General features: G+C 38.2%; 1 protein-coding gene across 2 annotated transcripts in view; it reads right to left on the reverse strand.

The window, feature by feature from the left end:
• The window catches only part of Kiz (kizuna centrosomal protein), a 106,831-nt gene that overhangs the window by 15,203 nt on the left and 68,877 nt on the right, over positions 1-22,751 (reverse strand). The window contains exons 7-11 of one of the 2 annotated variants that reach the window (XM_027421589.2): positions 18,033-18,114; positions 12,697-12,862; positions 11,936-11,998; positions 3,957-4,022; positions 1,340-1,426 (exon numbers count right to left, since the gene is read on the reverse strand). In XM_027421589.2, coding sequence (XP_027277390.1) covers positions 1,340-1,426; positions 3,957-4,022; positions 11,936-11,998; positions 12,697-12,862; positions 18,033-18,114 — 464 coding nt within the window. The remainder of the gene's footprint in view (positions 1-1,339; positions 1,427-3,956; positions 4,023-11,935; positions 11,999-12,696; positions 12,863-18,032; positions 18,115-22,751) is intronic. The other variant, XM_027421590.2, reaches the window with a different exon arrangement.

The following is a 22,751-nucleotide window of genomic DNA, read 5'->3' on the forward strand; positions in this document are numbered from 1 at the left end:
ATCTGCTAAGCAGTTGTGCTCCAAGCATGGATGACTCTCTTGGGACATTATTTATAAAATGAGGGGTTGAACAAATACCTTCTAAAACCAGTCTTAACTCAGATTGTATGACTAAAATGTGAACAGAAAGATGACAGGCACTAAGATCTTTCCAAAGCAATAAGGATCTCCTTCAGGACAGAGGCCCTGCTTTATACTTCAAGAGACTGTGATTTCTATATTTTCAGAGTTAAATCATAGCTACCAAAAGCTCTCCCCGGGAGTTTTTCACTCCCAGGCCTGGGCTTGGTCTTTAACCTAAAGTTAAAAGAACCAAAATAAATGGCACTCCCACTAATATTCCTTGGACAAGTATTCTCCAAATACATATAATTCTGATGCACTTGAAGAACGTGTCTTGGAAAAGTGTCTGTCTGAGGAAGACATGTTTAAGACAACTGGAAATCTGAATACTGTCCAAGAATTATACGACATTAAGAAATCACTGTACAACTCTGATGGAAAAAACAAAATATGGTAACCACAGAAAAGTAAAGCCATCCTCAAAGATGTCTTAGTGGTAAAGAGCACTGGTTGCTCTTTCAGCAGATCCAGGGATCAATTCCCAGTACTCCCAGGGTGGCTCACAATCAACTATAACTATGGCTCTAAAGAATCTAACACTCTCTTCTGACATCCATGGGTACCAGGAATGGACATGATACACATTCATACATGCACGCAAAACACTCATAAAATAAAATAAATATACAAGTCTAAAATTAATAAAAAGCCAGTCATCTACTTTCTCCTATATTATGTATCTTTTATTAAGGGTGCTAAATTGAGTAATACTTAAAAAAGATATAATAAAATGAAAATCACTTAAATAATAAAAGGGAAAATGTAAGAAAATTAAAATAGAAACAAAATCCTAGATTGAAGGAACTTTATTTAAGCATACCATTTTGGCTTTATTGGGATTTACAATCCTTTCATTATAAGAGAGGAGAATTTCCCAGCATTCCCACAGAGTGGACATGCAGCACAAAACTGCTTCGATGATTAAGAAAAGAGAGATGTGGGGAAGAGAAGCTTGGGCATCTTCTATGGTAGTTGGTGAAAAGATACCACCATGAAACAATCAATGAGAACTATTACCATGCTGGGCTGGCCCCATGTATCCAGAAGACAGTCCTTCCAAATGCTTGTCTGCTAAGGATGAAAAAGTTCTTGCTCACTTAGACTCAGTAACACTCCCTACCAGGTAAACTCTAAAACCACACTTCTCTCAGCATAGTGCTGGTTGTTGTCCTGAGCCCCATCACAGGATTCACGTGTTGAATCTGTCCCTACTTACTTGAAAATTGACTTTCAAATCTCTCTTCAGTTTGATTCAAATTATCCTGAAGGGTAGATTTCTTCATTAACTGGTAGGCTTTTGTCTCTATAAATGAAGAAAAGCACAGGAATATTTTACTTTCAACTGTTCATAACGGTTTCTTAAGTTCGTCTATGTGGCTAGCATTTCTCAGATGCATGGTCTCTCTAATTAGGTCTCCCAATGGAGCCCAAATCATGGGAAAAAACGGTATGTGCCACAAATAAAAATTTTTTCGAACTTATATTTTAAGACTCTGGAATGAATTTTAAGAGTTTATTCGAGGCTGCAAATTTCATTCAGCTTATCGATAGATCTGTGTATAGATTCACTATCAAAATGAATAGCTTCTTTCCATTCCAAGCCCTACAGATGCATCCTGGGTAGGCAGGTAACTCCAGAGCACTCCTGACCCTTGTTCTCAGGCTCTTATGCTAGAGTGTGGGGCTCTGAGAGAGGGGCAGTAGGATGAATTCAGTGAAAAATCTGATCCCAAGGGCTAAGGAGAGGGAGCCTGCCTACAGAAAACAAAGCTAGGTGCACACAGGGATCAACAAAACTACCAACAAAGGTACAAGTTAGATGCTAGGGAAAGTCCTCACTGAAAGGGCAAGGACCTGAACATGACTCAGAGAAGCTGTGTCAGCTATAATATGTTAAGTGGTTGTAGACCAGCTTCAGACTCTTTGCAGGCAAATGTACTTTTCCCAAGAGGTTCTCAAAGAATGCACACCCCCTCCTGTAACAGTCTAAAGACTTAATCAGAAAGCCAACTTCACAGTGCAAAAAGGCCAAACAATTCATGTGTTTTTTGGCAACCTGAGCCCAGACTCCTATGGAAGGAAAAAAGAGAGCAAGGAATCAAGCAGTTAAAGTTGCAGTGTGCTGCTGCCTTGTAATCCAGTTATAAAGTCAGTGGAGAAGTGATAAAGGAGAAAAAGCAACATGTAGAAAACAAGCTAGCCTTCTACAAACAAAGGACAAAGGGGTAAAGAATTGGTGGCAAGTAAGGCAAGTTATCTGAAAATCTGAGGACTAGGTAGCTGTTAAAGGCTTGATTTATGTTGTAGCTTATGCCTTGGAACTCCGGGAAAATACTTCTCTCATTTGTAATGTTAACCACTCAGATAATTATGGAGTAATAAAAATTATTAGATGAAACCAACATTTTAAAAGAAGCTAATTTTTTTTCATATACAGAAACAAATATATGTACATCTTCCAGTTTACGGTTCTGAATCCTGCAGTCAAGCACTGTTATATATTCAATTCTATGTCAAATTTTAGCTTAGAAAGTAGAAAATATTGCAGTTTAAAACATAACAAGGCAGGGGTCTACATCCCATGTAGTATTCAGCCCCCAAGAGACTAAAATCTATTCTGTTTATTAATTCAGGCTGATGACACAATGAGATAAATATATTTCCTCTACTTTGTTTTGTAAGCTGGAACCCAATCATCCATCTCTCTGCAAAGAGCTGAGGGATCACTAAGGCGATTTTTTTTCTTTTTGATATGCATTTTGGGTCTAGAAAATAGAAGCAGCTATAGAGAAAAAAGGTGAAAACATGCTGAATAAAGGGGGTAGGAGAGAGATGATGCCGAGGAGAGGAGAAAGAAAAAGCCTCAACTTCTTATCTTTTATTCTCTTTTATATGCAAATGTACACCTGCTAAAATACTCCTAAATCTACAAATAAAAAGAAAATATCTGATGAACAAGTGCTTTTAACAGCCCATTACAAGATACACATGTGTTTCACCAGTCTCTAAGGGCTGTATGGAGGCAAGGGATCTGCCCATTGCTTGTGCAGAAATCCTTAATGAAAAAAAAAAAAAAAAAAAGAGTTGGGTCTGGAAAGGAATAACAAAAGAAGATACAAACAATACTATCACCGCTGCAAGGGAACCAGACCTTGAACTCGAAAAGAACTGGGGCGTTCAACTAAGGGCATATAAGTACTGTTCCTATATGAAGTGGATAGAAATTCTAAAATTAAAATTGAAAAACGCTTTCTGAATAAAGAATGCCAAGGTTCTATGTATTACTTTTCATGTATTTCTACATGTTAAAAGTATTTTTTCATGTTATATTAGATGCAAAGCCAATGAATCAAAATCAGTTGCTTTGGGAAAACAAAATTAAAAGCAAAATATATTTCCAAAATTAATTCAAAATCACTTATCACTTTAAGTCCATAAATTAGTTACCAAGTCATATGCTCAAATAAAAATGGGGAAAGAAACATTTGAATATGGGTACTTTTACAATTCGGAAAATATAGAAAAACGCTTGTATATTTAAGACTTCAGAGAAAGAGGTCACAAGTACTATGAATGTGGGCAGCACTGGCCCAGGGAATCTTCACATCTGGACTTCTAGTGCTAAACTCATCCCCCAGGAGACCTGGGTCAGCAAATCCACTGTGAGGTCTTTATCTGCTTTTTCTACCAACCCTGCAGATGCACAAGAAACACTCCTAATTCACAGGGGCTGCCTGGGGAAGTGTCAGAAAAGAGATTTACATTCTAGTTCTAATTTCTGTGAAGCAACTCAACAATTAAATCTGAAAACAAATGCCAGGTTTGTAACTGACCTTTCATGGTTGCTCCCAGGCTGAACTGAAACAGTTCTGAGGGTACTATATCCGCCTCTCTGTGTCCTTCAGTTCCACACCCACAGATCCAAAAAACAAATATGGATTAAAAACATTTCAGAAAAAATACATCAGTATTGGGTATGTACAAACTTTTTTTCTTGTCATTACATTCTAAATGACACACTATTACGTAGCATTAACATCATATCAAGTGTTTGTTAAAAGTATCAAGAGATGATTTAAAGTATATGGAAGGATATATGTAGATGATAGGAAATACCAAGCAATTTTGTATAAGGGAGTTGAGCATGTGTGAAGTTTGGTATTCAACGGGGTCCTGGAGCCTATTCCCCTTGTACACTGGGGGATAATAATATTTCCTACAAACTTAACTACCATATTGCTTGCTGCTTACCATTGTTTAATCATAGGAAGCAAATTTTCAGCTCTCAAACTCAGGAAACCTTTAACTTTTAAAAGCCTTTCAGGATCTCTGTAAAAAGCTTGGTTTTAATGGTATACTTCAGCTTTTCATTTCTTTCTCCAGTGCTGGGGATTGAACTCATGGGCTCATGCAAACTGAGTAGATGCTCTACCACTAAGCTACAGTCCCAGCTCTAAACAGTTCTGTAAAAATCACTTTTAGCAATTGTTACTTAATAATTTATATGATGGGAGGAATCAGAAATCTTGACATTATCTTTGTTACTTACAGAATGGCCAACGATGATATGAAGTGACCCAAATACTAGAAATATAAAATATTAAGAATGCCCTTCTCAAACCCTATAGTAGGCTAAATACTGCCTTCCTCATCCCCAAATTCAAATCCACTCAAGCCTTAGAATGTGATCTTATTTGGTAATAGATTATTGTAGACACATTAGCTAAGGAGAGCAAGATGAAATCATCCTGAATTTTCACTGGACCCTAATCCGACAACTTGTGTCTACTAAGTAAAAGGAGCAGACACAGAGACACAGAAAAAGAAGTAAGAAAGCAGAGGCAAATGTTGAAGAGACACCCCAACAAACCAGAACCACAGAGGCTGGGAAGAATTCTTCCCTAGAGCCCCACTCTGGTTGTGCTTTGGTTTTTGCATCTTGAATTGTTACAGTGTAAGCTCTATTGTTTTAAGTCGGTGGTATTTTGTTTTCATGTTTGAAATTTTGTTGCTCAGGGAAGCTTCCCAGTAGCACCAATGCTCTTCTTGCTGTAGTCAGTTGAGGATCTGGGACTACACACATAGGTCACTGTATCTGGTAAGCTCTCAAAGCAGCTCAAGGAAAACAATGCTCTCTCCGGACTCCCAATTTTAAGAAATGCCTAAATCCCGACCTCTCCTCCCAATTTGAATTGCCTGTGTAAGATAAATGTCCTTTAACAATCTGACCTAGAGGCTCTCCCAGCTTCGAGAGTCCTACTGTACGATTCTCAACCTGGAGACCAACATGGATACATCATAAGATGCTTACTCCTGGGATCTATGCTGAGTTCTCATGTAGCACAGCACAGAAAGCCCACATGGAATTTTACTGCATATTCCCTGGGAGAATCTTTCCTCAATTATGAGCTCATGTCTTCAAATGCAGACACACTAATCAACAGCACTCCTCAGAAAGGTCTTTTTATTCTTTCATATCCATGTTAAACACCTCTGTCCCCCAGCTGCAAGCAGCAGGCAGCAGGCTCAATGGCAGAGTTGCTGACCACCATGAACAACACCTCAGCAAATGATGCCCTGCTTCACATTCATTGGAAGCTCCCTGACCCAGGCACAGCAGATAACTTGTTTCTACTAATTCTTCTGAGTAAAGCACTTCTGGGCGAAGGCAAGAAAAAAGGCATTCTTAGTGAACTTGCAGTCCTGGAGGTTATCTGCCATTACACTTGGGTGGCCCAAACTTGTCACTGCATTCTTTTCTCCTGGGGTAAATGCAGTCACCAATGACAACCTGGCCATTGTATGTGTCCAGCTCCTTTTCAGCTTGGTATAAAACAGAAGCTATAGTGTTTGGGGAGGTGGTGTCCAGATCTCCATGCAGCACCCTGCAGGAAGATGCTAACCTGTAAAGCTTCTCCATGGATGCTTCAATGTGATGATGGAGAGTATTTCAGCTGGCCAAGGAATACAGAGGAGGAAAGGCACAGTGAAGCAACACTTTTAACACAGCTTGACCAACAGAATTGGTGTTAAAAGAATGAGAGGCTGAATGGACATTCTTAGAGGCTTAATCCTCTTGAGATAAAAGCTGACAGCCCTTTTCACATGCAGCTTAAGGAGATGAGTTTTGCCAGGATGGGCACGTGGGGTGGGAAAAGTGGTGGTGGAGTGAATGACTGAAAGAGATAGTGCTCTGGCCTGAATCAACAAGCATTTAAGGAAACTCCTTAATTCCCCATTTTTATTCATTTGTTTGACAAATTAAGGGACCACTGCATGGCACATACTATGTAAGGTACTGGTTTTCACGATTTAATATAAGTTGTATCATTTGCTTCAACTAAAGCTTGGTACTGACAGCGACATTAGTGTGAATACAATTTAAAATGCCACCACTGTGGATGTGAGTACTTCAGAGGGACATGTCCTCTCATAATCTTGCTAAGCATCACTTTCTTCCTGGCTTGAGTGTTTCCAGGGAAACAGACCAGAATATCTTGCATCCTTCACATGGTTTCAGAGGCCCAGCTGTGCTCAGGCCTGTCCCACTTTGGAAAAGGCAAGCTTCTTAGTCTGGCCTTGGAAAGTTCTGCAAGCTGTTCACTTCTCTAGGTGTAGCCAAAGAGAAAGGAAAAACATGACTGCTCAACATTGCTCCCCAGAACTTCCTTGTTAAGCCTGTAGTTTGCTATGATACAGGCTGAGATCTAATTGACCCAGATACCCTGATATAGCTGCCCTAACAAAATAGTCATGATGGGGGAATGAAAACATTGAATCCTCAAGTTTGACTTGGATTCCACATGCATTGAGCTGGCCCTAAACTTTCTATATTTCTGTCTGACAGCAGGATGAGTTACTCAAATTGAATCCTAAAGGACTATTGTAAAGATTAGAAATGACTGAGGCTTACTGAAGGCAGAGGCAGTCTTTTCCGACCTTAGTATCCCAAGATTCAGTCCAAGTAATAGGCTAATATATTAAACATGTAAATGGCATATTACCTATCACAAAAAGAAACACACATGTTCATAGATATAACATTAATCTGTTTTGTCTGTTTTACTTTATCTTTAGTAAGGACACTAGACTAAGTTAACAACAGACTAGTCTGAAGAAATACCTGATCTTGTCTACTGGGGAATGCATGCTGTATGAGGGGTATTCTATATAAAGCCTGATGAAGAAAACTTACGTTTTCTATGACTAACAAAGAAGTTATCTTTAAAGGGTTAGAAAACTCTTTAAGGATGAACTTTAGGAAAGCTTAAGTTTGGGAGGACATAAGTAAGAAGGGGAAATAAAGGCATTAGAATGTTGGCTCACATTGTAGTTGGAGTTTGATTTGGGTTGCCAGCTCAAAAATAACAACACAGAGACTTATTAACTATGAAAGCTTGACCTTACCCTAGGTTTATTTTTAACTAGCTCGTATAACTTTGAGCTCATTTCTATTCACATACATTCTGCCATGTACCGCCCATCCTGCTTCCCCTGAATCTCCTTGCATCTCTGGCTGGCAACTCCCTTGAGTGCCTTGATTCCTCCTCTTCCCTACCTCCCCTCTCTCTGCCCAGAAGTCCTGCCTCTGGCTCCTGCCTAGCTATTGGACGTTCAGCTTTTTATTATACCAACCACAACAATACATCCTCACACAGTGTGCAAATATCCCAAAACAACACATTGATTCCTTTAGTGTACAGTGAGAATCATAGCCTTGTATGAAGGAATGGTAGGTTCTATAAACAAGAATTCCTTCTACAGGACTTGGTAGAAGTTCAGGTTCTCAGCCCAGAATCTCATACCTAGAAGACTGAGCTTTGTATTATGAAATGAAGAGCTTAAAAAGTGCTTTTGTTATCAATCTGCACTGCAGTTATGCTCAGTAAGTAATCTGCTTTGCACATAGCAGCTCTTCAAATAATACAGAGAGAGAGAGAGAGGTGTGCCCTTTTAATGTAAATGTCTCAGGACTCTTTTTTTTTAAATATCCATCTTTTTATTTCTTATTATCACAACTCTGTAGATGTAAAATCTGAATGAGACAACAAACATAGATAAAAATCTCGCATAAATATTATCTATAGTCTGCCAGGTATTGAAGACCACAAATCAATACCTTCCTGTCTCAGGACTCTTATTCTGAGGACTGAATTTCAGAGCCTTCCATCCAGCCTGGAACCCACCCAGGATTTCACCTTGCCCTCTTGCTTTCCTACATCTTTCTAAAATTGATGCGAAGCAAATAGGTACACAGAGAAAAGGCCCACACTGAAGAGCCTTTCTGGACATCAATGTTACTTCTATAATCTTCTGGTCAACCTGAGGGAGTTTTATCAGTAGTTTTCAATCCTAATACTCCAATATGATTTGATTAGAGTAGCCCCAAGTCTCACCCACTAGGAAAGCCCCAAAAATGGCATGCAGAAAAACAACAAGGATAATTTTACTGTATTGAGAAAGCTAATATCCATCCCAGCTGGACCTGCTATTTTAAGAAAGGGTTCCATATATGTGTATATATGTGCGCCATGTCATGTTTCATAACAACAACAAAAAAAGTTAATGCTGTTGGCCACTAAAGACTTTATCCAGCCTGGTCTACACAGCAAGTTCCAGGACATCCAGGGCTTACAGAAAAACTGTGCTTTAAAAGCAAAACAAACAAACAAAACAAACAAACAAACAAAAAACCCTTTATTTTCAATTATATAACACATTAGTGAATTGGCAGCTCACACTTTTCAATTTCCTTCAAAGTCTTCTGAGAGTTTTCATCATGGTCCTGTACATTAAGTACACTATTGAAAGCAAAAGAGACCACACAGGTTGGCTTTCAAAATATGTTATTCTCCAAGTATTTCTGCACAGAGTGCATTCTGCGCAATGCTGCACATTAGTTAAGGTCTGCTGCATGGCCATCAAATGCCTTGCAGTACCTTCATCTTTGAGCAGAGTCACTAAAGGCTTCTAGGCACACAGAACCAGACACCTCCAGCCTGATCAGTAAGATCCCAAAAGAGCTAGCCTGCAATTCACCTGTAAGGATTCCCTTATGGGACTAACTGGAATTTCCAAAAGTATCCAGAAATTCTTTAGGATTTTTTCCTTGTTAAGTTAAAAATATCTTTCTGGAGTCACATCATTAGCTGTGTTCTCAAGTGGAGTTTTCTTCAAAGAGCTAACTCAGCAGTACTGCTGGGAAGTACCATGCCTGAGGAATCACAGCTACGCCATGTCAGGCTAATGTCCGTCCTCAGTCACATCATAACTCAGGGAGGGTGAGAAGTGACAGGCTAACACACTGGAGGCAGTCAGACATCTGGGGGCCCATCTAGGGACTTCTTTTTCTGAGGCAATGCATTCTCATCCCTTTGCTTTGTTTGTCTGTTTTTCCTCTTTGAGCTTGTTTTGTAAGATTCCTTTTGACTGGGTGCTACTGATTTGGAGATGTTAGGGGTTATGAAATCCAGCACAGAAGACCTAACATTTGGATGGATATTATTACTGTATATCATAGCCAGCAAGTCTTGAGCATCTAATACCCAGTATCTATTTGGCACTTTCACACACTTATTCCATCTCATTTAAACTTTTTTTTTTTTTAAGACGGGGCTTTGTTATGTAGACCTGACTGCCCTTGAACTTGCAATAATCCCCCTGACCCTGCCTTTTATATGCTACATTACAGGTTTATACACTACACCTGGATGATTTCATTTAAACTTTCAGGCAATTTGTTAGATAGTACTTGTTAGATAGCTTTCCCTACTTAGAGAAGTATGTAAAAACAGCAGAGCGTGAAAGCCAAAACCCAGGCTCAACTGCTAGTCTCTTCAATGTCAAGAGGACAGATTCTGGAGAATATTCTACATGGAACGCAGCCCATATAAATAAAGCCATCATGCACCTACACAAATATGAAATTTCAACAGACTGTTACAAAGGGCAGGCACACTGAATCTTAAATTGAACTCTATATACTTGTCTTACTCTACAAACAATAAAATCTCCAAATAGTTATGATAAAAGACACAAAAGTTTTGCTGGGCGTTGGTGGCGCACACCTTTAATCCCAGCACTTAGGAAGCAGAGGCAGGCGGATCTCTGTGAGTTCGAGGCCAGCCTAGTCTCCAGAGCAAGTGCCAGGATAGGCTCCAAAGCTACACAGGGAAACCCTGTCTTGAAAAAAAAAAAAAAAAAAAAAAAAAAGACACAAAAGTTAAAAAAAAATGGTAATAATCAAGAGTTTAAGAGACCAAGTAGTAGTTATGATGATAGACACAATAAGAATACAGCAGCTCACAAGGCACTTAAGACATGACATCATGAGAGGCTCCATGGGGCACTTAGAAGAACAAGGGTAGGGAGGACAAAACAGCAGTGCTCTAGTAAAAATAACTTTACAAAGTCTTCCAGGACCCCATGCTACTTAATTTTAATTTTTTTCTTTGGACTAGGCTGGCTTCAAACTCAGAGAACTGCTTGCCTCTGCCTCCATCAGAGCCAGCTCTCCTGTGCTACTTTATAACAGTTAATACTTCAGTATGCTAAGGCATGGTATTCTCTGTCAACTATTGATAGATAGGGGGTGCGAAGTTAAAATTACAACTTATTTTAAATGAGTTTACAGATGACCCTTTGTGATCACAGGCTATATACTCTTAACTGAAATATATTCAGAGGCCATTAAATACTTCTGCACTCAAAGGTAAATGTATGAAAAAGATAACCAAATAACTTCGGACAGCTGCAGCTTAGGGATCATCTATATTTCTTCTAGTAACACTAACAAAAACTAAAACAATCAGAGTGAACCCTATCAGCATTTTCTCAAAAAGACAAATAAAAACACAATGAACATCAATGGGTAAAAATACCTAAAATTACAGAAAACCTCTGTATATTGGAGTGAAATGTTACACATACATAATAATTGCTTTGCTATAAACTCTATATTCAAAACAAGAGTTCATAACAGAAACTTGAATTTAAAAACTAATCATCATGCCGTGAATTATATTACCATAAAAGCAAGCCACTCATTTTTGCTTGTAAACAAAACCAAAAATACCTCATATGCAGAAGCATGCTCAGTACCTCAGCAATGGTGTGTTTACTTCTATAAATATTTAATGTCAGACCTTTGAATTTATAATGAAGCAACATACCACTTGACAAAATAAAGATCTAGTAAATTTAAATGTACAACAAATAAGGTTCTGTTCAGAATAGTAATTGCTGCTTGTTGATATTTTAAGCCTAAAAAATGTAATGATACAATTCAGATTCCACCTATAAACACACCTAATACATGTGCAGAAGTCTTAATAGGTTTTGATAGATGAAGCATGGTTAGTGAGAATTTTAAATTGCTAGACAGGCTTTTATACCTGAGGTGTGAGCAAATTTCCTACCTAGTACACATTTTTTAAAACATTAGTTTTAAGCAGCTTTAAGTTTGATTACTACTGGAAAGAAAAAACGTAAAATCATAAACATCTATAGTTTGTCATCTACTAACAAGGCACTCACCCTGGCCAACTGACAGTTCTCAATTGGCTACAGGTGCTGAAGAGCTATATGGTGGAGAATACTTACAGGTTAAATGTTTAAAATCAAGATGAAAAGCTCAGTGGACAGAGTCGTTTACCACCTTGGGTTGTGTCAGCACAGCTTACATACAGTAGTTGAATATATCCTCTCTCCACCTCACTAAGTCATTGGACCCACCAATGACTAACCCTGAATGTTCGATCATGCAATAAGACTGCATTCTGGGATTGAAACTATTAGGCACTTGCAACGTTACCTGTGACTGGGATTGCAGCTATGCTTTCTTCTTTGCTCTCATCTCCACAGCCACTTGAAACTTCTAAAAACAAGAACATAATAAAAATATGTTTCAAATTTATAGAACAGATTTGTTCTTCAGTGCTGGGGGTGGAACCTATGGTCTCACAAATGAAAGGCAAACTCTACCACTGAGCTACAGTCCCAGCCCTATATGTGTTTTGTTTTAAGATTTATTTTATGTGCAAGAATGTTTTGCTTGCATGTATATATGCATGTGTACCATGTGTGTGTTGTGCCTCGTGCCTGTTTGGAGGCCAGAAGAACGCTGGAGTTAACTGACAGTTGTAATCTGTCATGTGGATGCTGGAAACCAAACCTGAGTCCTCCCGAAGAGCAACCAGAGCTCTTACCCCATTTCTCCAGCACCTGTAGTGGAGTTTTAATAACAATTCTTTTTTTATTTCACTGTCTCTTCATTTACAGTCTTTGTCCATTTATTTCTTGTCCAAAAGGTACTATAAGTGAGTGGTTTAAGATTTCCTAACTTGTATTTTGTTTCACTAGAAGCTCAACAGAACTACACTTAGGATTCACACTCCTGCCTGACTGAGAACATACATATTAACTAGAAGGTACCATAAAACAAACAACATACCATGCACTTAAGACCTGAGATGGGCTTTAGTTAGTAGTATTTTATAGGTATGCCTTGAGAAAGAGGATGTTGCATTGACTCTGAATGCCTTTTTGCTGTGGACACTGTTTAACAATAGTTACCTTGTTCCCTTGTAAGAACACTGTTGAGCCGCAGAGCGGGTTTTGCTTCCATTATTCCATTATTGTCATTCAGAATAGATGGCATGCTGCAAGATGATTCATTGCTGTGAATAGCTGACCTATGGTCACATTCTTCTGTAAGGACTTTTTTCAATAATGCTGTGGCCTACAGCGTTGCAAAGAAAGCACAAAAAAAAAAAAAAAAAAAAAAAAGAAGAAGAAAAAAAAGAAAATCAAAACAAGCCAGAACCCTGTTCCCTTTGCTCTCAGAGACTCAGACTTAAAATAGAATTTTAGGTTAAGCTTTACTTAGAATTTAAATTGTTTCCTGACATTAAAATGTCCTCAGGATCAAAATAACAGAGATAAAGAAGGGGAGAAAGAGAACCAACATGAAGTTGGGTGGGTAGGAAGGTTGGGAGAATCTGGGAAGAGTTGAGAAAAGAGAAAAACATGATCAAATATATGAAAAAAAATTTAATTAAAAATAACATCTGGTTATTTTTCAGCACAATTTAAATCTGTACAATTTTTTTAACAATAATATGTTTTTGAAGACTGAACTTTATGTACTACACAAATGTTCAACTTGAAGAGCAGGTACATGAGGTGAGATCCCCTTTTTATCTGAGCTAGCTTGTTCTACCTTTGGTATACATGAGAGCAGACCCTCAGACTTCCTTTCTGAAGACAGATTTATTCTTTGACTGCATGATTCCTGTTTTCTAGACTTGGAGCAGAGAGTTGGTTCAGGGACTGGAGATGGCTCAGCAATTAAAAAACACTTGCTGTTCCTGCAGAGGACTTGGGTTTGGTTCCCTACACCCCCCCCACCAGACAGCCTATAATATGAGTTCCTAAAGATCTGATGCCCTCTTTGGACCATTGTAGATGCAGCATGCATGTGATGTACATATAGACAAACAGGCACACATACCTAAGTAAAAATGAATTAAAGAAAAGAAATACACCAAGCAGAAGATAACTGACTTGTTTGTGAGTCTTAATTTTTAGCCAAGGATAAAAGTCTACACTTATCTTTGAATCTCCTGAGCAGCTGGGGAAACTCACCTGCTACCCTGCATATCTTTTTTCAAAGGACACTAACTATCCTATATGCACAGGGAAATTGATTTTTAATCACAGCTCACTTCAGAAGCAAGGTGAAGAAAAATGGCAATTAACAGGATCTGAGCTAACTAAGTCTTTTAATTTCCAGGTAAGCATTTTGTTCCTATGGCATAAAACTATGCTAATAACAATCTCTGTCCCACTGTCCCACTGCTAGCGTACACACTCTATTAGGAAGTGATGATTTGCTCCATCCTGGTGATAGTGGTGGCGACCTATTGATTGATGATTGTAGAAAATATGGGGTAGTATCTAATGTTCAAGAAACAGGTCCAAGACATCATAAGCCAATATGATTAGTAGAACAGGACAAAGGTACTCAGGTTTATGCAGTTGAGTGTCTGGGTAACAAGCAACTGTTCAGTGAACAGTGAAGAAATCACAATTCTTCATGATTAACATAGAAGAAGGAAAAGATGCTCCAATGTGAGAGCCACTGAAGCAGAGCTTGGGAGACCCAGCCCTGAGCATTTAGCTCAGCTAATCCTTTAAGGCTCCTGCAAGGTTCTTTCCTTCTGACTTCCTTAGTGCTTGTTGATCTCCTAGACAGAAGCTGGAGAAACTGCACTGGGGGTGATGTGTTAAGGAGCTGTAATTCTTGGCCAAAGGCCCTGGTATTGTTAGCCTTGTAGATGCAGTGCTAATTCTTAGGTTCTTTACCTCTATTTGTATAAACTGTCCCCGGATTTTACTTCAGTTCTGACAAGTCTATGTAGATGAACTGCTCAGGGCTTCTGTTTCTACAGACTGGGGTATGGATATGGAGCCTTGCCCCTGAAGCTAGGCCCAAAACGGTTCCCACCATCAGCTGTCATTCTGAAAGCCCAGCAGCTCCTTAGGTCTGAAAGGAAGAAAGCAAGCCTCCTTGAACTGCATCCTCAAACTGCCCATGGTGCTTTTTAGACTTACCCTGGTTCTATCTGCCTGTGCCCAAAAATCTTAGATATAAGCAAAGAATCTTAAAGTCTGAATAAAAATAATCCTCAGCTTTAGAAATCTTACAGTGAAATCCATAACTTTTTATTTTCTCAGGTTTAGAATAATCCATATGCTCTAATAGAATTTTTGAGTGTGTATTTCTAAACTATAAATATGTGGTGTAATTGACAATAATTTTTAGCCTCTTAAGAATACTGTCTTAGTATACATTTAAAAAACTAAAAGTGATAAAGGATTATTGAAGTTTTGTGCATATTAAAATGGAATTTGTAGACTATAAAGATTAATAAGTTTTCATGCAATTTAAAATACCTTTATAGTTTCTCTCCTCTGCTGAATACTGACATTGTTTTGGACTATTGGTGTTTCAGATTACTTCTGTCTTATCCCCTAACGCAAGTTACCAGGATCAAAGTGGAGTCACTATGTCAAAATAACAAAGTGGAGCCAAGAGACCATGAAAGACAACCCTCTTGCACATATCCCTGTAACAGGGTCTATGCAAAGAATTCCTCAAAACTGCAGTATTATAGATTAACTACCTGAATATTCCAGCTAAGCTGCTTACACAAGATCACTTGATTAACAATGGCTGTCTCCACTAATGAGCCAATCACAAGCTCTTATAATCAATGGTCTTCATTTCATGACAGCTAAAGTAAAACTTCTCTTTTAAAGCTTCCCTTTGCCCCAATCCCTGCAGATGTACCTGTAGTCTACCACAGCATGCCAGATCTGCAAGCCCCACACTAAATCCCAAATAAACTCTGCTTTGGAGAACTGGTTTCCCTGCTGCTCGTAAAAAGTTTAGAGGCTTTCAAGGATGACACACATTGATCTGCTTTGTGTGTGGATTTCATATACGACTCTCATTTTGCTTGAGCTGAATTTGAATTGGGCTTCAAAAGGATATAGAATAAAATGCTATAATAATATTACAAGCATCTGTCTAGCGAGTCCCCAGGTGCTTGATTAAAAACACCATTGCTGGGCTGGAGAGATGGCTCAGAGGTTAAGAGCACCGACTGCTCTTCCAGAGGTCCTGAGTTCAATTCCCAGCAACCACATGGTGGCTCAAAACCATCCCTTATGAAATCTGGTGCCCTCTTCTGGTGTGCAGATATACATGGAAGCAGAATGTTGTATGCATAATAAATAAAATATTTAAAAAACAAAACCCAAAACCATTGCCACTGTGTAGAGCCCTCTTTTCCACACAATGTGGTAGACATACTGCATGGCTGGTTTAATTTATTTTGTATATTTTATCTCATTTACCTTCACTACTCAATATTCATCTTTGAGATTTCTTAGGTTGTTTGAAGAAATATACAAGAACTGATCTTTGAAGACAATTTTATAAATAATAATTTCTCAAAGATGAGTATCTTATATCTATGGAAATTTAGGTGGATGATCAAACTGTAACATGAAAATCGATGGTATAACTCTACCAGATCCTGGAGACAACAGAGACAGTAGTTCATCTATACTGTATCATTTAGGAAACATGTTTTCTGGTAAAATAAAATCTGTGTGGGGGCAGGACCAGAGCAATTGTGAACGACATCAGCAAGTTGCCCCTCTGTGTCAAAGCTCTCCCAAGTGGAAACAGACATCACTTGGGAGAAAAGAAGTATTAAGCCACTTTGTATTTTAATGACACTCCCAACTCATTTCCCCCCAAAAAAAGTAATTACCAATTTCTCTGAATTAAAAGCATGCAGCTCAATTATGTAATTGCCTACCAGTTTATGCGGGTGCTGACAGATCTTATCTGGTCTCCAGGGGACAGTGAGTTTCTATGGCTTTGGTCATGTGTTTACTCAAGAGAAGGGATTGACTAGAGCTGACAGCACAGAGACCCACAGGTAAACATCATTTACATGTGGTTGTTTAATTAGCCTCTTCCTCAAGAGATCAAAGTAAATACTTCTGGGCTTCAATAGACTTTACATTTTCTAATGGAGCATTCTTAAATTTTCAAAATCACTTACTTTGAAGATTTTCTCTAAAGAGAGATATTTAACCCATTGTATCTATAAGATATTTATCCCATTTCAATGTATAGAAACAACTCCGATACTCTATTTAGCAAATCATGGAAGGATGATGAAGGCTGGGGATGTAGAGTAATAGTAACATGAACAAGACTCTGGGTTCAATCCCCAGCATCATATAGAGTTGTATACACACACACACACACACACACACACACACCAAAAACCCAAAACAAAACAACAAAAAGTTTCAGAAACTACAAAATCATTTTGTACCAAAGTTTATGGGCATGTCTTCATTTTGATTTTAATACTTCCTTGGAATTATAAATTTCTTCAACCATACCTACATGTTTTAGAAACCGCTTGCTTACTCCAATTTTTAGGAAAAAAAAATCATCTTGGCCCTGCTCAAAGGTCTGCAGGAGTGTTCCAAACTCCAGGAGGTATGGAAACTTCTTCTGGTGTCCATAAATACCTGCATTCACTTGCACATACACACAATTAAAAATAAAATAAATCTTAAAAAAAGAATGGCTCTATTGCCTCATATGTGTTGGGTTTCCTTTTCTGCTTATTGGTTCCTAACAGCCCTTCCCTGTTACCCCAAACATCTTCCCAGTCTCACTTTGTCAAAAAGACAATTTCTACAGTGACCTTACATGTCCTTATACTCCTTCTATCAAAAGCTCTCCCTCACTGCTTCTCCAGGTAGCTAGGTACACTTTCTGAAGGCACACTATTTATTTTATTTTTATTTATATTTATTTATGCTATTTTATTATGGCACCCTGGTAACTAGCCCTCAGGAAAGGGCCACATTTCTTACATTTCTTCCCTTCCAATGGATCTGGACTAGTACCTGTGTAAAATAATGAATCAAAAAATGTATTTGCTGGCTTTACATCAATGACTTTATAATATTTTAAAGCATGGCATATAGACAGAAAACCAGAATGTTACAGAGGCTTTTAAACTCTGAAGATGTTGTGGTAGATATATTTAAGCTACTCTGGGAATTAACATTAAGTCAGAGTCAGATCCTTCCACAAAACATGTAAAAGGTCTAAGATCAGAAAGTTAAAAATATTATCAACAGTCATAAAACCTCACTTACTACTGTTACCATTTTTTCAAATATGTTTATCATTTAGATATACTATTTCCCAAACAAAATAGCTTGTATAATCTTGGAACTTATAAAAATAAAAGTTACTGCTAATCCTATCCCTTGGTTGTAACTAAGAAAATAGACTCACTACGTACCTCTTCTTTAGGAGAATTATTATGTTCCTTCATACACTGTCCTTGTGTCTTCAATAAGTGCCAATCTGGCATTTGTTCAGATCTGTAAAACAGAACAAGTAGACACAGAATAGAGCTGTAAATACATGTAGAAATGGGTAAATTATAAGATTCCCATATTTTTAAAGGCCTTATAGTCAAGATACTAGAATAACGTTTATCAGGAAAAGTCTGGAACCCAATATATTTGAGACTATAAAACTTTTCAAATCCCTAATCTCTCTCTCTCTCTCTCTCTCTCTCTCTCTCTCTCTCTCTCTCTCTCTCTCTCTGTGTGTGTGTGTGTGTGTATCTTATATCTGGTTGTGCTCACTTGTGTGTGCACATGTAGAGGCCAAAAGCCATTGGATGTTTTCTGTTACTCTCCATGTCATTTTTGAGATAGGCTCTTTCAGTCAATCTGGAACTTGCTGTTCCAGCTAGACTGGCTCTCTGGTGAGTCCCCAGGATCCACATATCTCTTATCTGACACTATTAAGCTATCTTTTCCAAGTCCCTCTTTTATAAAAATCATTTTGTTATGATGTCATTGCTAATAAACATTCTCAACCTTGACTGCACATAGAAATAGCCAGGAAGTTTTGCAAAGTCTAGATACCTAACGCCACTCCTATTGAACCTCACAAAATGGTCTATACTACAACCTAGACACAGTCCATTTTAAAGCTCACTGCATAGCTCTTTTTCCTGTTTGTTTGCTTTTACTCACTGCATGACTCTAAAGCACAGCCATGCATCCTGGAAGCATGACATAGTCTGCAAACGACATCAATCACATCTCCATCTCAACAACAGCTTTTCATGACATTTTTATTATAACCTACTTACAATTAAAATAATTCAGGAAAAAATAAAATAATTCAGGTGCTATTATGGAAGAGTTAAGAAGAAAGTGTGAGCTGCGACAGCACCAGTTGTACTTGTTATATTAAAAGGTGGCTACTTAAAGAGAGGCTCCCTTCCAGTCCAGCTGCAGATGAACCCAAAACATCATGCAGTAACAGAAACTAAGGATGTTTCCAATAATCATTGAAGGGGTTCCCACAGGCCAGTGGTGGGGGAATTTGGGCAGCAAAAGGGATACGAACTACAATGCACTAAAATGCAATAAATTCATAAAAACCCTTGGGTTCATTTAAAAATAAACAAACTTTAAAACAAACTTTTGGACTACACACACACACACACACACACACACACACACACACACACACACACACGTGCATGCACAATGGGATGTGGGGGGTATTATTTGATGTAGTTATAAATAATCTAGGATGCAACAGTGGATTCAGAAGTGAGAAAGCATGTACTATTTTTCTGAGTCTAGCTATTTTGTGTAATAAGATGATTGCCCATCAATATAATCATTTCATTCTTTATAGTGGAATAAAACTCCACTGCATATATATTGCATTTCCTTTATTCATTATCTGTTGTCAGATACCTAGGCTGATTTTCTAATAGCTACTGTGAAGTGCTTCAGGGAACATGCATGTGCAAATATCTTTGGACATATACCTAGGAATGGTGTAACAGGGTCCTATGGAAATTCTATCTTTAATTTTTTGAGGAACTACTATACTGCTTTCCATAGTGGCTGAACCAATTTTCATTTCTACCACTAGTATAAAAGAGTTCCTCCTTCTAACCTTCCCTATGCCCTATATCCTTGCATTTGTTGTTTGTTTGCTTCATGATAGCCAGTCTCATTAGGTAAAATGGACTCTCAGTGTAGTTTCAGTTGCATTTCCCTAATGACTAAGGATGCTGACCAGGTTTTCATATGTGTACTGGCCCTCTGTACTTCATCTTTTGAGAATCTTCTAGTTTGTTGTTTACTGATTGTTGGTTTTTTTTTCTTTAAAGTAGTTCTTTTGATTTCTTTATATATTTTAAATGTTAACTGTCAGGTGATAGCTAGCAAAGTTTCTCCTACTCTGCAGATACTTCTTTACTTGACTACTTCCTTTGGTTTGTAGATTTTCTGGTTCATGCAATAATATTACTGAGTCGCTACATCCTTTATAGAAAGTCCTTGCTTTTGCCTACACCTTGAGGAGCGCCCCCTCTCCACCATACAGTTTTCTGTAACAGTTTCTGACTTTCAAGTGTTACATTGGAACACTTGAAGTGATTTTTTTTTCTTCATGTTGAGAGACAGGACTCAAGTTTTCATTCTTCTACATGTAGATATCCAGATTTCTAGCATCGTTTGTTGAAGCAGCTGTCTTTTCTCCAATGTGAATTTTTGGACACTTTGTCAAAACCAGGCGGCTATAGTTATGTGGGCCTCTCTATTCTATCCATTAATCAATGTGTCTGGTTTTGTTCCAGCTATTTTGTTCCATGGCTTTGTAGTAAACTTGAGAACAGAAATTGTGATACCAGTAGCATTCTTCTTTTGCTCAGGATTGTTTTGGCTATTTGACGTCTTTTGAACTTTCATATGCATTTTAGATATTCCTTTATTTTCTTGAAGAATTCCATTAAGATTATGAAGGGGACTGAACTGATTCTGTAAATGGCTTTTAGTAATATACATTTTCACTATATTAATTCTGCTGATCTGTGACCACAGGGGGGGTCTTTCAATCTTCTGGTGTCTTCTTCAGTTGTTTTCTTCAGTATTTTACAATTTTTACTATAAAGGTCCTTTACTTCCTTGCTTATGCTTATTCCTAGGTATGTTTTTTCAAAAAATAATATTGTAAATGGAATTTTCCCTTCTCACATGTTTGTTATTGGCATATATGAAAATTAGTGTGTTTTGGGTGTTGATTTTGCATCCTGTACTTGCTCAAAGTGTTTCTCAGTTCTAAAGTTTTCTGGTGAAGTATTTGGAGTCTATAATGTATCAGATCATATCATCCACAAAAAAGGACAATCTGACTTTCCTAGCTAGAAGTCTTTTTTCTTTCTCTTGTCTTACTGCTCTAAGCCTATGTTGAATAAGAATGGAAAAGGTGGACATCTTTAACTTGTTCCTCATTTCAGTGGATGCTTTGCAGTTTTTCCCCATTTCTTGTAATGTTTGTCACATACAGCTTTTATTATGTTGAGGTACATGCTGTACTTTGCCAAATACGTTTTCTGCACCTTCTGAGACCATCACAGGATTTCCGTCCTTGAGCATGTTAATGTTTCAAACATTATGTTACAATCATTGACTTTTATATATTGGACCATCCTTGTAACCAGAGAATGAAGGCCCCCATGGTCACTGACAGGGACATAGATCAGTTTGCAAGTAGTCCACTGAGAAGTTTTCCATACATGTTCAGCCTATGCTTTTATTTTTTATTGAGTGCATAACCAGATTTTGGGTAATTCTGGCTTTGTAAAATTGAGTTTGAGCAACTTTCCTTTCTACTCTGTGGACTAGTCTGATGAGCACTGTTAAAAGGTCTGGTAAAATCAACAGTGATTTTATAAGAGTATGGGCCTTTGGGGGGGCAAGAGGAAAAGAACTGTTTCAATTTCATTGCTTATTACATATTGTGCTGGCTAGGTTCTTGTCAGTTTGATAAAGCTAGAGTCATCTGAGAAGACGGAGCTAGAACTGAGGAAATGACTCCGTAAGATTGGCCTGTAGGGGCTGGAAAGATGGCTCAGAGGTTAAGAGCACTGGCTGTTGTACCAAAGGTCCTGAGTTCAATTCCCAGCAACCACATGGTGGCTCACAACCATCTGTAATGAGATCTGGTGCCCTCTTCTGGCATGAAGAGACACATGCAGGCAGAATACTGTATACATACTAAATAAATAAAATTTTAAAAATGTTAAAAAAAAAGATTAGCCTGTAGGCGAGCCTTTGGGGGTATTTTCTTAGCTACCTATTGACATGGGAGGGCCATCCCATTGTGGGCAGTGCCACCCCTGGGCAGGTGGTACTGGGGTGTATTAGAAAGCAGGCTGAGCAAGCCAAGAGTAGCAAGCCAGTGAGCAATGACCCTCCACGGCCCATACTTCATTCATGTCTCCAGGTTTCTGCCTTGAGTTCCGCCCTAACTTTCCTGGATGATTGGACTACAAGTTGTAAAATGAAATGAACTCTTTCCTCCTTAAGTTGTTTTTGGTCATGGTGTTCTATCACAGTGATAGAATCCTCAGACCTTAAACTCTTTATATAATCTTGATTTAATTTTCATACATCAGATGTGTCCTTTCATGTATCATAGGTATTCATTTTTTAGTTCACTTGACCTCAGGTTTTTAAAGTTTGCTCTAATTAATCTCTCACTGATACTAGTTTTAATGTTTAACTTTTCATCTCAAATTTTACTAATTCTTATTAATTTGGCTTCCCACCTGGGCTGTAACTATGCAGTGCTGGCTGACCACAAACTACAATCCTCCTGTTTCACCCACCTGAGTACTGGGACTATAGGCATCATGACTGGTAAGTGTCTGTCTGTCTCTCTCTCATCATGAGTTTGCTTAAGAGCTTAGCAATCTTCTCTTTAAAAGAATGATTTTTTGTTTCATTCATTCTTGGTATCACTCTTTGTCTTAATTTTAATACTTTTTTCTTTGATCTTGATTATTTCTTATAATCTATTGGTTTGGGGTCTGATTTGATATCCTTGCCCTGTCTGTGCACCACTAAGGGCTGTGATGGGGTTCATGGCCCATGCAGCAGCAGAGGGCTGTGTTGATTGCCATGAGAGACCATGCTGA

This window comes from Cricetulus griseus, chromosome 6, assembly GCF_003668045.3.
Source record: "Cricetulus griseus strain 17A/GY chromosome 6, alternate assembly CriGri-PICRH-1.0, whole genome shotgun sequence".
Classification (NCBI taxonomy): Eukaryota; Metazoa; Chordata; class Mammalia; order Rodentia; family Cricetidae; genus Cricetulus; species Cricetulus griseus.